We start from the raw sequence: 16,195 nt of genomic DNA, 5'->3' as shown, positions 1-16,195 counted from the left end.
AGCTCCTAGCGATCTAAGGTTCGGTGCTTCCTTTCTAAATGGGCCTGGCTGTGTAGCAGTCCTGGACAAAACTGGCAGGTAAGTCTCACATCCCAAAAAAACAATGGTAACTGAATATGCCTCAGGATATGGAGTGTCCGTCCGTCCGTCCGTCCGTCGGGGTCGCTCCCAGGAGGACACACTCTGGCTGTGCCTCATTTCCGACGAAGCCAGAGCTGCTTTCTGTCCCTCCACGTCCCTTTCTCCTTTCCTGTCAAGGCCTGTTTGGTTTTCACCCTGCTCCGTCAGCAAGGCCTGAGGACACAACTTCCCAGGCCCCGACCGTGGCCAGTGCCAAAGCCCAAAGGTCTGGAGAGGGACCCTGGCCAGAGCCCCGGGCGCCGCGGGAACGGTATTACCCAGACGCCACTGCGCGAGACACGTTCGTGGCGTTGGGCCAAGGGAGGCCTGGGGGAGGGGCGTTTCCGCCAGGTGGAGCGCTCCTGGGCGGGACTTCCGGCGTCCTCCTCGGGGCCACGCGCGCTCGCTGGAGACTCGGGCTCGGGCGGCGCTGGCTCGGCTCAAATTAACGGCGAGAAGGCGCGGTCCTAACGCTCGCTGGCTGGACGCGGCCGCGCCGGCCGAGGAGGGGCGCAGAGTCCGATGGCGGCGGCCGCGCCGCGGGGCCCGGCCCGGGTAAGGCGGCCCCGGAGGTCGGCGGTTCGCGTTTCCGCGCGCGCCCGTGCCCGCCGGTCCCGCCCTGACGCCTCTTGTCCCGCTGGGTTCTCGAGAGTTGGAAACGCGCGGGACCGTCCCGCGCTGCGCCGGCGGCCGCCGCGGAGCTGGTGTCGGACCGGGAGCGAGACCCGCGGGCCGCGGCCGCCCCAGCGGTCCCCAGGCGGCGGGCGACTGCCCGCTTTTACGGTGTCCCCTTAACCTTTCTGCTCTGTTCGTCTGCACCCGCGCCCCGGGGCACGTCTGTACGTGTCGCTCGTTGTCATTTTATTCCTTGGATGAATAAAATGTCGTTGCGTGTCAGCCGAAGGCCTTTGGGTGTTGTCCCTCCGTGGGCCACGCGCGGTGTCAGCGCTGTCCCTAGCCCCCGGCCGCGGTTGCCGGGCTGCGAAGCCGACTCCATGGGCGGTGTCGAAGGTAGGAACTCCTTTCCCACAAGTGGTCAGAGGTTTAACGCTAGGTTTTTCCCCCCGGGTTTTTCCAAACTTTCACAAATGAAGACGCCCACTAGTAGTTTGTGATTTTTTGCTTAATTCTACAGCTTTAGAAACCTTGGGCTGTAAAGGTCAGGCGAGCGTCGGAGGAAGAGCCCACCAAGAGACTGTCTCATGCAACAGCAAAGGGTTTATTGGGGTCCAGCATGCTGGGGCTCAGAGCTCACTTGAATAGAGCAAAGAGCCCTGAGAACAGCTTAAGCAGAGCTTATAGACTTTCCTTGGAGAGGGCAGGGAGGGAAGTTCATTGACGGGTCAGGGCGAGTGGGCGGATTGCCTGCAACCGGTGAGGGGATACATTCTGCAGTTTGGCAGTTGGGGACAGCGCATGCTGGGAACAAGATTAGCAAACAGTTCTCAAGATTATTAACCTTTCAGGGCGATGTAAACCCTCAGCAGATTTTTCCTACATTTTAAAAGAAGAGTACTGTTGGCATTCCGTGATTATAGTACGTGCAGGCAAGCTTTGCACTTTTTTGAGTTCAGATTTTTCTCTCACTGATTTGTGGGATTATTTACTAAATTCAAGCATTTACTTGTACATTGACATTTATTGTTTCAAACTGTGTAACTTCCTATTTCAGTTGTTATGGTTTAGTATGATAGTAACAACCGTGAACTTTAATTTAGTCGGATTTATTATATATGTCTTTATATAATACAAGTACCTTGTATCTTTGGTCTAAGAAATCTGCTGTACACATGTTGCAAATGTATTCTCTTCTATTAACTTTTAAGTGGTCTAATTTTTATCTTCCCAGTTAAGTTTTATCTGGCCAAAATGACTTTTTGCATATTCTGTAGAACATGTGGTAAGTTTATATTTTGGGTAGTCCGTTGCCATAGAACAATTTACTTAAAAGCTACCTTTTAATGCTCTTTACCAACACTATGGTCAAAAATCAAGATCAACCATGTGCTTCTTTGTGAGCTCTGTATTCTGTCCCATTCATTGTTCAACCTACATTTTATGTCACAGTGTCAACATCACACTTTTTTTTCTTAGTAGCTTTGTAGTATTATTGTCTCTTTACAGAAATCACTTTAACCTTGCTTTTTAAAATGACTTTGTCTGTTCTCTGTTACATAGTGCCTTTTTAGAAATGGTTTCTTGAATTCTAAAGCACTTGGGATTTTCTACTTTTACTAGCTGCTCTCGAGAACTGTTTAGCAATAGTTCATAGTTTTTATTGCAGCATTACTAAGCATACCAGACTAAAATCTAACACTGTCAGTATGTCAATGTTTTATTTTTTACATGATGATAAACCATGTTTTTTGCCCCTACTTGCCATACTTATTCTACACCTTACTGACTTGATAACTCTTTTTTTGTTGTTATTTTGTTTTTGGTGGTGCTGGGGATTGAACCCAGGGCCTTGTACATGCAGGGTAAGCACTCTACCAACTGAGGTATACCAGCCCTCTTTCTTTGAATATGTTACAGACAGTAGTTTTGCAGCCTCCGTTTTGACATGCTTTTTTCCCTTCGTGTTATTTTTCTTTAGTAACTTACTTAGTTTTGCCTTTTTTCCATGTTTAAAGATGCTGTTTGTGGTCTTTCTTCTTCTTATTAGATATATGTTATTCAGGTTTATTTATTTAATCTCTGTTTATATTATATATATTAGCTCTGTTTGGTTTTTGAGGGGGAAGTGCTGGGGATCAAACACACACCCTTGCACATGCTACATAAGCACTCTAGCACTGAGCTGTGTCCCACATTGAGGTGTGTTTATTGCATGGGTGTTATGGGGATAGACGTAGATCCTTTATATTTTTTCTCATACAATTTAATGTGTGTTTTTTATAGAAATTATTATAGTTTAACATTTCCAGTTTTTTGTTCTTATTTGTACTATGTTACTAATTTTATCTTTTTAGCTTTTGAATAGAACTATTATTTTGGGGGGTTCATTTTCAACACACTTATATATTATATAAATTTACAGTGTATGCACATTCAACAGAGTTTTCATTTTTTAAGTGTACTCTTCTAACATTCTTAAATCATCTCTGATGTCATGACAAATCTAGATATTTTGCTAAAATACTTGTTTTTAAAGTGCAGAAATTAATCGTTGTAAGGACAAAAAGTAATAAAGTTTCAAACACCAATAGAATGCTTAGAATTGAGAAGATATTTTGTTCTCATAGCAGGATTATGTTTTTTATTTTTTATCTTTTTGTATAGCAAGGATCAAACTAAGATGAGGTTCTAGCTTCCTTTCTTTTAAGTTTAACCTTAAACTGTTGGAGGCTAAGTATATTTCCTTTGGCTCTGACCACAACTCCTTTAATAAAATTTAGGTTTGACAGTAATAAATATTTGAGAAGATAAGGGGGGAAATATTTTTATACTTTTGGTGGGATTTTAAGTTAGCACAACCATTACAGAAATCCTTGTGGATTTTCCTCAAAAGTCAAGGAATCGAAGCACTTTATAACCTAGCTATATAAATCCTTGGCATTTATCCTAAAGAATTAAAAGTCATCATGCTATAGTGATACATGCATACCATGTGTATAGCAACACAATTCACAGTAGTCAAATTATGGAAGATCAGATGTTCATCATTGGATGGATAAAGAAAATATACAGACACACACACACACGTATATGCACATTCATACATACAATGGAGTTTTATCCAGCCATAAAGAAGAATGAAATTAATGTCATTTGCAGGTAAATAAATGGAACTTGAGAGCATTATGTTAAGTGAAACTAACCTAACTCAGGAAGTTGAGAGTTGTAGGTTTTCTCTCTTATGTGAAAGCTGGAGAGGGCAAATGAAAAGAAAGGTGGATGGCACTGTCTTATGGTAATCAAAGGGAAACACTAGAGGAAGGAAAGGGACCGGCGGGGAGAGGATAGGGGAGGAAGGAAATATTGGCAGCTTTGACTAGGTTAGCTTTTTGTTGTCATTGTTGTTGTTGCTGCTGAAATACATGAAAAGGACAACTTAGAGAAGGAAGTCTATTTTGGCTCACAGTTTCAGAGGTTTAGTCCATGGTGGACTGGCTCCATTGCTCTGGGCCAAGATGAGGCAAAACACCATGGTGGAATAGAATGGCAGAGGGGAGCTGCTCATGGTAGCCAGGAAACAGAGAGTGGAAGGGGACTCACAGAAGATGGACACTTCCAGAGCATGCACCCACTGACCTGCCCTTCCAGCCATACCCCACCTGCCTAGAGTTATCACCTAGTTAGTCCACTTAAACCAGAATGGACTGATTAGGTTCCAGTTCTCATAATCTAATCATTTCAACCTCCTACATTAACAGTTTTTGGATGACACCTCATATTCAAACCATGACATTGACCAAATCACATTGTTAAATTGTGTGTACATATGAACGTGTAATAGTAAGTCCCACCATTATGTATAATTATAATATACCAATAAAAAATATGGGAAGAATATTAGTTTGAATGCAGTCAGTAAATGGTTCGGAACTACCACAGCAGGGAAAAACATCTACAGAATTAAAGGTATAAAGTATCATTCACAAAAAACAAAGTGAATGCATTTTAAATAATCTGTCCATATATTTTTGGAAAAATCTGACTGTCAAAAATATGAATAGAGGCCCAGCACAGTAGTGCATGCCTGTAATCTCAGTGAATCAGAAGGCTGAGACAGGAGGATCTCAAGGTCAATACCAACTTAGACTCTTTCTCAAAATAAAAAATAAAAAGGGCTGGGGAATGTACCTCAGTGGTAAAGTGCTCTGAGATTAGATCCTCAGTGTGTGTGTGTGTGTGTGTGTGTGTGTGTATGAATTGATACTAAAAAATATTTTTGAATTCTCTCATTTAGTGCTATACTAGTTTAAATTTATCAGAATTTAGTTAGCCAGATTTGTGATTTGGTCTGTGAACTAGGTAAAGAGGAATTTTCATTAATTGTTATAATTTTTATATAAAATAATATATGATAAAACCAAAATAAGTATAAAATGGAAGTACACCAAGTCACATAACTGTCTAGCTATAAATACTGACTATTAACTGTGAGCTAAAGGAAGAGGAGAATATATTATTGACACAAGAAGAGATGGAATACGATGCAGGTGTCAGAAATAGTCTTGGACATCTAAGTACTTAATTTTGATATATGTAGGCCTAAAACCACTGAATCGTGTAATATGTGCCACTGCTTCTCCACCAGCAGCCTGCCTTGCACTTTTGGCTTATTGGGCTCCAGCCACACTGGTGTTGTGGGTGTTTCTCAAACACAACCCCAGGAGGAGGACCTTGAACGTGTTTTTGCCACTCCCAAAGCCTTTCCTCAAGATACCCACATGACACGTGCAGGAAGTCATGACTTCTTCTCCCCTCGTGTGTACTGTATCTTCCCCTTCAGCATTTGTTTCTACCTGAAATGTTAAATGTTATACTATTTCCTTTATTATCTCTGCCCCTGCTGTGAATTACAGTGACATGGCCTTGCTCTCCCCACAGGTTCTTCTTGCGGCAGAGGCGTGTGTGAACCCTGCACTGGTGAGCGACAATGTCTTCAAACTCTGTTGTCACTCTTCTTACCCCTGGTGTCTGGGGCTGGTAGAGAAGCCTTAAGCCTAGGTTTCTACGGCAAGGTTAGAAGTTACATGGAAAGGCTTCCATTTGGGGCAATCATTGGAGTGAGGTATGAAAGGTTATTTTAGGTGCAGAGATCAGCAGGTACAAATGCTTGGAGATAAGACTGAGATTGGAGTGTTCTAGGACTTGTAGATGGGGACAGAAGGCAAGGGGTTCAGAGTTAGGCATGCAGTGGTGTCCTGTGAAGTTGGGTAACTGTCTTGAGAATGGTGGCAGCCATGGAATTTTTGGAGTAGAGAAGATCTGATTCAGGTCCTAATATGCTTCCCTTGGTTGCATAATACAGAATGCAGTCAGGGAGAGGAACAAAGAGAGACCATTAAGGATACCACTTACATTGTCCGGATCTTACTGGTTATGGCAGACTACAGTGGTGGATGTGGAGATGGAAGACACTTTTGGCTTCTGGATTTATTTTTATAATAGGGCTGACCAGATTTTGAAATGGGGAGCATGACAGGCTGATGAGTCATGGAGGTGTCCTGGAAGAATGGAACTGTTATCAACTGAAATGGGAAAGCCAGTGAGTGGTACAAGTGTTCTTCAGTGAGAATACTAGGAGTCAGGGTTTGGTTGTGTCTCAGATGTTTTAGAGAATCCCAGAGAGGAGTGATGAGTAGATAGCTGGATATGTCTTGAGTTCTGTGGAGAGCTTCAAAATAGACTGATCCATTGTATGACATTTGGGATGTGGAACAAATTGGAACTCTAGGTCCATTATAGGAGGGGTGTGTTTTTTCAAGTCATTGTGATATTGCTGTTAGGGGACAATGAAGAAGAGGGTGGTAGCTGTTGAGTCTCTTGCTTGGGCAACTGGAGGGGGATCACAAATACAAGGAAGATTGGTGGTCATCAGCAGGAAAGGGGAAGGAGAAGGTCCAGCAGGTGGTCAGTGTTTTCATGGGCAAGTGGATATGAGGTGGATGAGGAGGCAAAGCAGTAGTCGAGGTAAGTAGTGAAGTTGATCTGGTGCTTTTTTCATGCTTCCATGACTCACCAGTTTTTTGGGTTTTTTTTGTTTGTTTGTTTTTGTTTTTGGTGGGACTTGAATTATCACAATGTCAGATTAGTTGACCTAAGTCTTGGTGTTAGTGAGTATAAGTATTCATTGAGTGATGGTGGACAGACATTGTAACTGGCAAACAGACATTATGTATAATAGAAAAGTTAAGGACGTCAGGGGTATTTAGATCTGCATGTATTTTGACTAAAGTCACACCAGTTGGGGAAGCTTTCCAAGTAGGACTGGAGGCTGCCATTGGAGTTCTGGGGCTTAGTAGGGTCCTGTTACCTTTGCCAAGCACTTTCTGGGTGTTGTACGTATGACAGCATATAAAGAGGCCAGAGAGAAATGCCAATTTTGTGATCTAGGTGGTGGTAGTAGAGATCAGCTAAATGTGGGAGATATGATCTAATGAGTGATATACTCAGGGGATGAGTGTGAACTAATTTTCTCAAGGCTCTGGAAGTAGGACCTTAAGAGAGAAGGATGAGATCAAGTTTGGTCATGTCTGGGAAGCTTGGTCCTGGGTACTCTCAGGCTGATAGTTCGACAGGAGAGGTTTGAAGGCTCTGCATACCAGGCCCAGAGCTTAGATTGCATGTGTTTGCCCACTTTTGTGTTGCTTAAGGTTGGACCCATGCTCAACGAAACTTGAAATGAAAACGGGTGTATTGCCCTTTAGTTGGGAGATGATGAAGATTATGAGCAGGGATTTATTGTGGGTTAGGGTGGGTGTGTGTTCATGGGATTCCAGGGAGACAATCTGCTTGGAGACACCACTCTTTTCATCATCACAGGGCTCTGTGACCTTCGAGGATGTGGTTGTATTCTTTTCCCAGGAGGAGTGGAAATCCCTTGACGAGGCTCAGAGAGTACTGTATCGTGATGTGATGCTGGAAGCCTTTCACTTGTCGCCTCACGGGCAAGGCCCTCATCTTCACCTTACGCATCCTGAGCTGGGCTCTGCCTTTCCTCTTTTTTCCAGAGGCAGCTCTATTCCTCTCATACATGGACAATGGGCACAGCTTCAGTTCCTGGTTCCCTTTTGTAGGTGCTACAGGTGTCAAGGCTGGGCTGTGTATACTGCTTCCTTTTACAAGAATGCCCAACCTCAGCTGCCCTGATGCCTTCTCAGGGAAGATTTGTGGGTCAGGAGACTTGGATTTAGTCCAGTGGATCCTCTCTGTCGTAGCCTTTCCCTGCTAGAATCACACTCTGCACTATTCCACCTCTGTGCTTCAGGTTCTCCCCACTTCTAAGTGATATTTTGGGGGGTCTGACTGTATCAGGAATTGTAAAGACCCAACATAGTCACATTAGTGGGGACCACTAGGCTTTTTCTGCAGAATGCTGCTTCATTATGTAATGCTAATTTTCTTTCCTAAGGTTGTTCTGCAACTGGTTACCCTCAGCCAGTGCTGAATTTTCACCTGTTCTGTCTTTTCCTTAGGACTTGCATCTTCTGGGTCCCATGCCATTGTCCAACTGGAGCTGGGAGGAAAACCCTGGGTACATGACAGAGTAGACATGACTCCAGGCATAGCAAGAGGGCCTCAAAGTAGGCCTGCCCTGGTGATTAGCATCAGGGGAAAGATGTGATATCAATAGCTGTGTTCAGATTATCACAGGAACATGTTTTGTGCCAGATACTTTTTTGGTGTCAAGGCCAGGGGCTGTATACCTCATTTCTGTCTCTTCTCATTTCTGATATTTTTCCACCTATCATTTCTACTCTTAACTTTTGATCAGAATTATCTCTCATCTCTCTCTCTCCTACTGCCTAGGCTTCTATCTCTCCTCTTCCTGTCTACTGCTTTCTATGCTATGCTCTTCAGTGTTAGCCTCCTCTTAATGTGTCATGAGGTTTGCTCATATCCTTAAAATAGTCTTGATACTAGTTACTTGGGTACAATAGGATTTTCCTGGGCCTGAACACACTCTTCCACAAAGCATGCATGTATCACCAGCCAGCCAAGAGCCTGGTGAAAACTCTTTCCAGAGAGGAGTAGGCTGTGGACTTTGCCTCTCTTCCTTGTACTGTAGCCTATCCTTGTGTTTCTACTCTGTGACACTTATAGGCCCAGTACTGTAGAGCAGCCCATTACTGAGCCTAAACCCAGATGCTTCATTCTTATAAAAATCCTATGGATTCGTTCCTTGGAATATTGGACACATTTGTGATGTTGCTGCCCCTTCTTATTGATGTTAATGTATATTTCACTAGCATTTCTGTTTATAGGTTGTTGGCATGGAGTTGGGAATGAGGAGGCATCTTCTGAACAAAGTGTTTCTGTAGAAGTGTCACAAATAAATACTACAAAGGCAGATCTGTCCACCCAGAAGCCCCATCCCTGGGAGATATGTGGCCTAGACTCAGAAGGTGATGTGCATCTGGCCGAGTGCCTAGGGACCAGCTCTGGGAAGGAACCCTGTGGGGCATGTGGAAAATGTCACCCACACCAGAAGCAGCACAGTGAAGAGGAACTCTTCAGAAGAGATGAGAACAGGGTCTCCTGTATGAGGAGTTGCAGTATCCATGAGTCAAAGAAGTGTTTCATTTCCTCGGAGGCCAAGAAGGACTTCTCAGACAGCTTGAACCATCTCCAGCTTCAGGTCACTCAAAGCAGAGGGAGGCAACAAAAGAATATTGAGCATATGGAAGCTTTTCACAATGGACAAAAATGCTATAAGTGCAGTGAATGTGGGAAAGCCTTCTGCCAAAAATACAGACTTGCTCAGCACCAGAGAGTGCACACTGGAGAGAGGCCTTATGAGTGCCATGAATGTGGGAAGGCCTTCAGCTACAAACACATACTTGTTCAGCACCAGAGAATTCACACTGGAGAAAGGCCTTATGAATGTAGTGAATGTGGAAAATTTTTTAGCCAAAGCTCCAGCCTTAGTGAACATCAGAGGATCCATACTGGCTCAAGGCCTTATAAATGCAACGAATGTGGAAAATTCTTTACCTCCAATTCCAATCTAATTAAACACCAGAGAGTTCACACAGGAACAAGGCCTTATGAATGCAGTGAATGTGGGAAAGTCTTTAACCAAAGCCCCAGCCTCATTAAACATCAGAGAGTTCACACTGGTGAAAGGCCATATGAGTGTAATGAATGAGGGAAATTCTTTAGTCAAAGCTCTACCCTCATTAAACATCAAAGAGTTCACACTGGATCAAGACCTTATAAATGCTTCGAATGTGGGAAATGTTTTAGTCAAAGCTTTGGCCTAACACAGCACCAGAGAGTTCGCAGGGGAGAAAGACCATATGAGTGCAGTGAATGTGGAGAATTCTTCAGTCAAAGCAGCCAACTTACTCAGCACCACAAAGTTCAAACCGAGAAATGCCTTATGAGTGCAGTAAATGTGGAATAGTCTTCAGTCAGTGGTCTGCTATAATTGAGCAGTGAATGTGGGAAAGGCTTCAGCCAAAGATCCAACCTTATTCTACACCAGAAAGTTCATACTAAAGAAAGGCCCTAGAATGAGATGGAGATAGCAGGGAATGTGCTATCTCCATATTTATTGCATCAACACATTGGAAAGCCTCAGTAATGGAGTCATCAGCAGGAAGTGAACACCATGCATCTGAACATTCATGGTGGGGACATTTCTTATGAGTACCAGGCTCAGGCAGCTTTTAAGCAGCTATATTTTGTTTTCTGAGTACTTTCACACTGAATCTCTACAGTAGAAGCCATCATCTCAGTTGGTGTTTGCTAGTCACCTCAGTGTGCTCAGACTTCTTTGCTGTCCCCCTCTCCAGAGGAATCATAAGTAGCCTGGACCTTTGTTTATTGTCATTCCACCCGACTAGGATATGGCCCTAACCAGCTTTGACCAACAAAACCCAGTTTGTCTTCTGCTGGTGCCAAGTCTTTCCTTCTTTGGCCACATTATGAGACACCTATGATCTTTATGATGAATTTTTCTAGCCTTCAGGCCATCAGTCTGGGAACTACATGCATGTGTGAGAGTAAAAATTTAATGTTTAAGCCACATTCTTTCTCCCTTCTATTTTTAAAAAAATTTTCAGTGCTGGGAATTAAATGCAGAAGCCCTCTACCACTGAGCTGCATCCCTAGCCCTTTTTATTTTGCTTTGAGATAGGATCTTGCTATTCTGCTGAGGCTGGCCTTGAACTTAGAATCCTCCTCCTTTAGCCCAATCATGGGATTATAGGCATGTACCCCCACACCTGAGTAAGCCATATTTCATCTCAAAAGTTTCTGTTCACTGGCGGAGATGGCTTGAGAACAGAATTGGTCTTACTTGCTTTGTTGTCAGGCCTCCAGAGATAGACTGTAGGACCTATTGTGACTAGCCTTGTGATCTGATTGTCAGGACTTTTTGAAGGTCTGGCAGTCACCAGAGGTGGGGACAGTTATGGGGACCACGTGTCCTTTGTGGGGAAGTATAAATTGGTTTCTTTTTCTCATGTGAGGTTACACAGTGTCCATTACTGTTGACTGAAACTGTTCTCTGGGGCCTATAAAAGAATCGTGCTTTAGCAGCCAGAATTGGGGAGGTTTGTGTTACTGATGTTTGCACTACAAGAATCAGATGAGAACCATGTTTTGTTACAGAAACATTGATTATGAGTGATGGTAAACTGGAGTTGATGTGCCCATCTGAACACTGTGTCTTGAAATGTTCGGGGGACTATGGCTATTTAAGATGAGGGGTTTACAGAAACCTCAACCTATAGAGCCATCTCCTGTGGTAAATCACCTCCAAGACCTTAAAACTTTATGCCTGAGAAGAATGTTTTGTTCACACAGGGCCTTGAGCCATGCCAGATAGTTTATGTTAGTAATGTGTTTTATGATAGGACCTTAGGTCTCCTAATACTAATCTGACGTCTGTAGGGGCCAAGTAATTAAGGGGAGCTGCACAAGTGTCCCTTGTCTAGGTGACAAAACAACAACAAAAAGTGTGGACCTCTGTGCCTGGTGATGCACATCTGTAATCCCAGTGGCTCAGGAGGCTGAGGCAGGAGGATTGTGAGTACAAAGCCAGCCTCAGCTACTTAATGAGGCCCTAAGCAATTTATAAGACCCTGTCTCTAAATATTTTTTAAAAAGCAGCGGGGTGGGGGGAGCGGGGTTGGAGATGTGGCTTAGTAGCTAATGACCCCCGGTTTAATCCTTCATACAAAAATAAAAAGTGGAACAAGGCATGGGTGAGTTTCCCTGGTTGGCAGTAATTCTTGTGTGTGGTCAAACATTATTGCTGGAGATTTAAGTACTGTTTGCATGACTCCACTGGAGGGGCAAGTTTGATACTTGTGCTTGCTCTCTAGATTCTGCCCTGTGCACCTCTTTATTTTCTTTTAACTTTGGGTACCAGGTATGGAACCCAAAGCCTCATGCATGCCGTGGATGTGCTCTACTAATGAGTTAACCTCGCCCCCCAGCTCTTTGTTGATATGAATTTCTTTGTAATATATTCACTAACATCTTTACCCAGTTCCTTGAGTCTTTCTATTGAATTATTGAATTTGAGGTGGCTTTGGGGATTCAACAACACATTTACATGTTTTTTTTTTTATATATATATGACAACAGAATGCAATTTGATTTATTGTACAAAAATGGAGCACAATTTTTCATTTCTCTGGTTGTACTTGATGTAGAGTCACACCATAAGTGCAGTCGTACATGTACCTAGGGTCATGATGTCCATCAAAGGGGAGGGAGGGGAGGGGGAATGGGGGCAGGAAAGATGGTGGACTGAGATGATCATCATAGCCCTCTTTTTTTAAAAAATTGTATTCTAATCAGTTACACATGACAGCAGAAAGCTCTTCGATTCATTGTATACAAATGGAGAAATTTTTTCACTTCTCTGGTTGTACATGAAGTAGAGTCACACCATTCATGCAGTCATACATGTACCTACGGTCATGAAGTCAGTCTCATTCCACCATCTTTCCTACCCCAGTGCCCTCTCTCCCCCTCCCCTTGACTAGTGGAACATTAAATGAAAACATTAAAATATTAGCAAAATATTACAAAGTTCTAGAGTCTGCCTTTCTAAAAAATTGAAATTGAACATGCTCATGATTGCTTTAAAAATTCTCATTTGATTCTTATCATCTGAAATGCAAGTATTATGTAAATTCTTTTCATGTGTTTACATAAGCTCTCTGTAAACTGTCTTGAAATGCCAATCGTGTCCACTTTTGTACTGAGATCAGGCTTTAAATCTTGCTCCATTTCAACCAAACTATAGCATTCTGTTCTAGCTCTCACAGGTTCATTTCCATCTCACATGTTCACTTTTCCGTGATCTATTTTTGATGTTATATTTTGTTTATTAGGTAAGATCATGCTTTCCTGAAAGTTCTTGATTCTTCTTGGCATATGATGGCATTTGTACATTAAATATTTACTCCAGTCTTTGCAATCTCTCCTGTCTATGTTCATCCTTCCTGAGCGGGGTATTTATATGTTCTTTGAGCTTGTGGTAATTGCCGCTATTTCAGCATTACACTGTGCCTCAAGTCCAGCTTAGCCACCAGCCCGAGGTTCTTGTGTGGTCATTGTGTTTCAACACACATGCGGAGTGTAAGTTGTCAAGCTGCAGGTAATGCCTTCAGGCTGAGGGGGGTCAGGTGTGGGAGTGAAACGTGTGCCTGGGGCTAAGCTATGTCCAGATGCTTCATCCACAATCCCTCGCCTGGGGGCCAGCACTGTAGATTCTGCCCAGTGCCGCACCTGTCTGTGGTGGCTCCAGGCCCTTAACATTTTGTGCCTCCCTCTTCCCACTGAGTAAACAAAAACAAACAAACAACAAAAGAACTACTGCCCTCCTCCTCCTGATCCCTTCCTTTGCTTATTGGCCGTCTTAGAAATTCCTCGCTGGGCTTGCTGGTACAAGTCTGTGATCCCATTTCAGTTTTCCATGGTGGCAACTTTTGAGTTAGATGTAAGAATACATTTCAATAGCCACAATTTTACCACTATTTGCTTTGCAGTATTTGTTTCTTAATTGTAAAACTTCAAAAAAATTTGAATTATTTTCTGTGGTACTGGGGATAGAACTCAGAAATACTCTGCCATTATGACATATTCCAACCCCATTTGTTATCTATCTATCTATCTATTTAGAGATAGGTATTGCTGAGCTGTGGGGCCCAGCCTCAAACTTGGGATCCTCCTGCCTCAACTCCCAAGTCTACATCCTCAGCCCTTTTTTATATTTTATTTATAGAGACAGGGTCTCACTGAGTTGCTTAGGGCCTCAGCCTCTCGAGCTGCTGGGATTATAGGCATGAACCACTGTGCCTGGTGGTCCTTTTTTGTTTGTGGTAGTGGGGACTGACCCCAAGGGTGTTCTCCTGAAATCCCCAGACCTATGTTTGTATTTGTTGACATAGGGTCTTGCTAAATTGCTGAGACAAGCCTTGAACTTGCAATCCTCCTGCCTTGGCCTCCTGGGTATCCATGAGTATAGGTGTGAACTACCACACCTCGCTAGGCCTAAGTACTTTTTAGACATGAATTTCTATCAAGATATTCTTGGTACTGTAACAGAGTCTTACTTGAATGGTCTTATTCCAGAAAGCATTATTGGAGTATTATCTCCAAACTTGACATAAGATTGAGAAGTTGATGAGCATGCATATATCCAATGTGAGTTTGTGACTCCATGGCATCATCAATACATATGTACATCATAAATATACATACACACACCCACCAGGGATTGAATCCAGAAGTGTTAAACCACTGAGTATACCCCCAACCCTTTTTATATTTTATTTTGAGACAGGGTTTTGCCAAGTTGCTGAGACAGGCGTCAAATTTAGGATGTTCCTGCCTCAGCCTCCTGAGCTGCCAGGGATTACAGGTGTGTTCTACCAAGCAAGGCCAAAGCATCGTGTTTCTTATTCAGAGTATAGGTGAGGCTTTATCTTTAAACATACTAGTCTCCTGGAAGAAAATATCACCCTGATGCTTATTCTCCAAAATTGGCCATCTGTCTTTTTTGGGGGATGTGGGGAAGCCAACTTTGATTTATACAGATTAAGAAAATGGACTTAGCCTTAAGGTGTTGGTCAATGTTTGAATACATTTTGTGTAAAGGAAACATTTGTAACATTTTTCTTCTATTATAAAATGTAATTCCTCTCTGGGCTTGGTGGCACAAGTCTGTGATCCCAGCGACTCAGGCAGCTGAGGCAGGAGGATCACAAGTTTGAGGCCAGCCTCAGCAACTTAGACCTTTTCTCAAAAATGGCTGCAATGTAGCTCAGTGGAAGAACACCACTGGGATAAACCCCCAGTACTGCAAATACGTATATAGATCCTGGGTACTGCTACAGTACAATTCATACCTGCAAAGGAGTTAAGCAAGACAGACACTCCTTATACTAACAGACACTGTCCTTGTTCTAAAAAGAGAAAAACTGAGCTGCTGTCAGTATCCCACAGATTGTATAATTTAATTATTGAATGCTGTAAGCATAATTGTCTTTCCTCACAACAAAAGAATACTTTCCTATCTAATAAAAGGAATACAGATGTCCATCCTGCCCAAACTAAAGTATTTCCTCAAATGTCATTCTTACTATGAATCCAGCCAAGGATATCCAACATGCAATCTCAACCTAGCCCTTTGACTTTTCTCTATGTTCTGATTATTTTTTCTGTTTGTAATAGGGTCTTGTAAAATACTATGCTACTTAATACTGTAGATGAATTTCTGGTTGACTGATTCCATCAACCACAGTGTAAGTTCCATGTAGGGAAATTTCTTTTATACTGTGATTCCTGATACATCCTACATATCTTGCAATGTGCCCGAAACTTATAGGGTATCTAATAAATATTTGTTGAACTGCTAAATGAATAGGACCACAGTTTCCATTTGCAACACTCTGAATCCTATTTCAAACTCGGCTGACTTTCTATCTCTTCCTCTAATTTTACTACCCTTGGTGCTGTTAGAAATGGGGGAAGAAGTCTTATTTTGTAGACAAACACTTAAATTCAGTACCAGTTCTGGTTGGTCCTGTGCTTAGTTTTTTTTCATTTAGTTGATGTCAGTGATCTCTGCTCTTCCTACATGGATATTTTGCTTGTATATGTAAGTAACTAGTTTTCCCCACCTGCTACCAGTACTCCTTTTGGGCATCTTTATTATTCACTTTTTATTTATTCCTTTTTAGATATGCATGATAGTATAATAAGTCCAGAAACTTGCTTTATTCACACATGTTCTCAGAGATCATCACTTCCCAGCAAGGAGACACAGTCATGAAGTCTCGAAACTTTATCCAGATATCCCCTGTGACACTGGTACCCCGTAGGAGGCAAACTCAGACTTGGTAAGTAGCTTTTATTTCAGTTAAGCCTCATATGCTTG

At 42.8% G+C, this 16,195-nt stretch overlaps 1 protein-coding gene across 1 annotated transcript; it reads left to right on the top strand.

Annotated features, from left to right (window-relative positions):
- Positions 1–725: 725 nt before the first annotated feature.
- Positions 726–15,950, top strand: LOC124084075 (zinc finger protein 134-like). Its single transcript, XM_046431032.2, has 3 exons — positions 726–1,131; positions 5,677–5,715; positions 9,057–15,950. The coding sequence occupies exons 1-3, from the start codon at positions 993–995 to the stop codon at positions 9,938–9,940; spliced, it is 1,062 nt and encodes a 353-aa protein (XP_046286988.1). The 5' UTR covers positions 726–992; the 3' UTR covers positions 9,941–15,950.
- The last annotated feature ends 245 nt before the right edge of the window (positions 15,951–16,195 follow it).

This window comes from Marmota monax, unplaced genomic scaffold (genome assembly GCF_021218885.2).
Source record: "Marmota monax isolate L192 unplaced genomic scaffold, Marmota_monax_Labrador192_F-V1.1 WCK01_AAM20220418_F8-fsc00215, whole genome shotgun sequence".
NCBI classification, from domain to species: Eukaryota; Metazoa; Chordata; class Mammalia; order Rodentia; family Sciuridae; genus Marmota; species Marmota monax.
Note: the sequence above shows the minus strand (reverse complement) of the source record. Positions and strands in the feature narration are given on the sequence as shown.

Bases quoted from the DNA above. Each gene is read 5' to 3' on its own strand.
- LOC124084075 (XM_046431032.2), top strand. From the start codon at position 993: ATGAATAAAATGTCGTTGCGTGTCAGCCGAAGGCCTTTGGGTGTTGTC. The intron at 1,132-5,676 runs GTAGGAACTCCT...CTCTCCCCACAG, and splicing joins CTCCATGGGCGGTGTCGAAG to GTTCTTCTTGCGGCAGAGGC. The intron at 5,716-9,056 runs GTGAGCGACAAT...TTCTGTTTATAG, and splicing joins CGTGTGTGAACCCTGCACTG to GTTGTTGGCATGGAGTTGGG.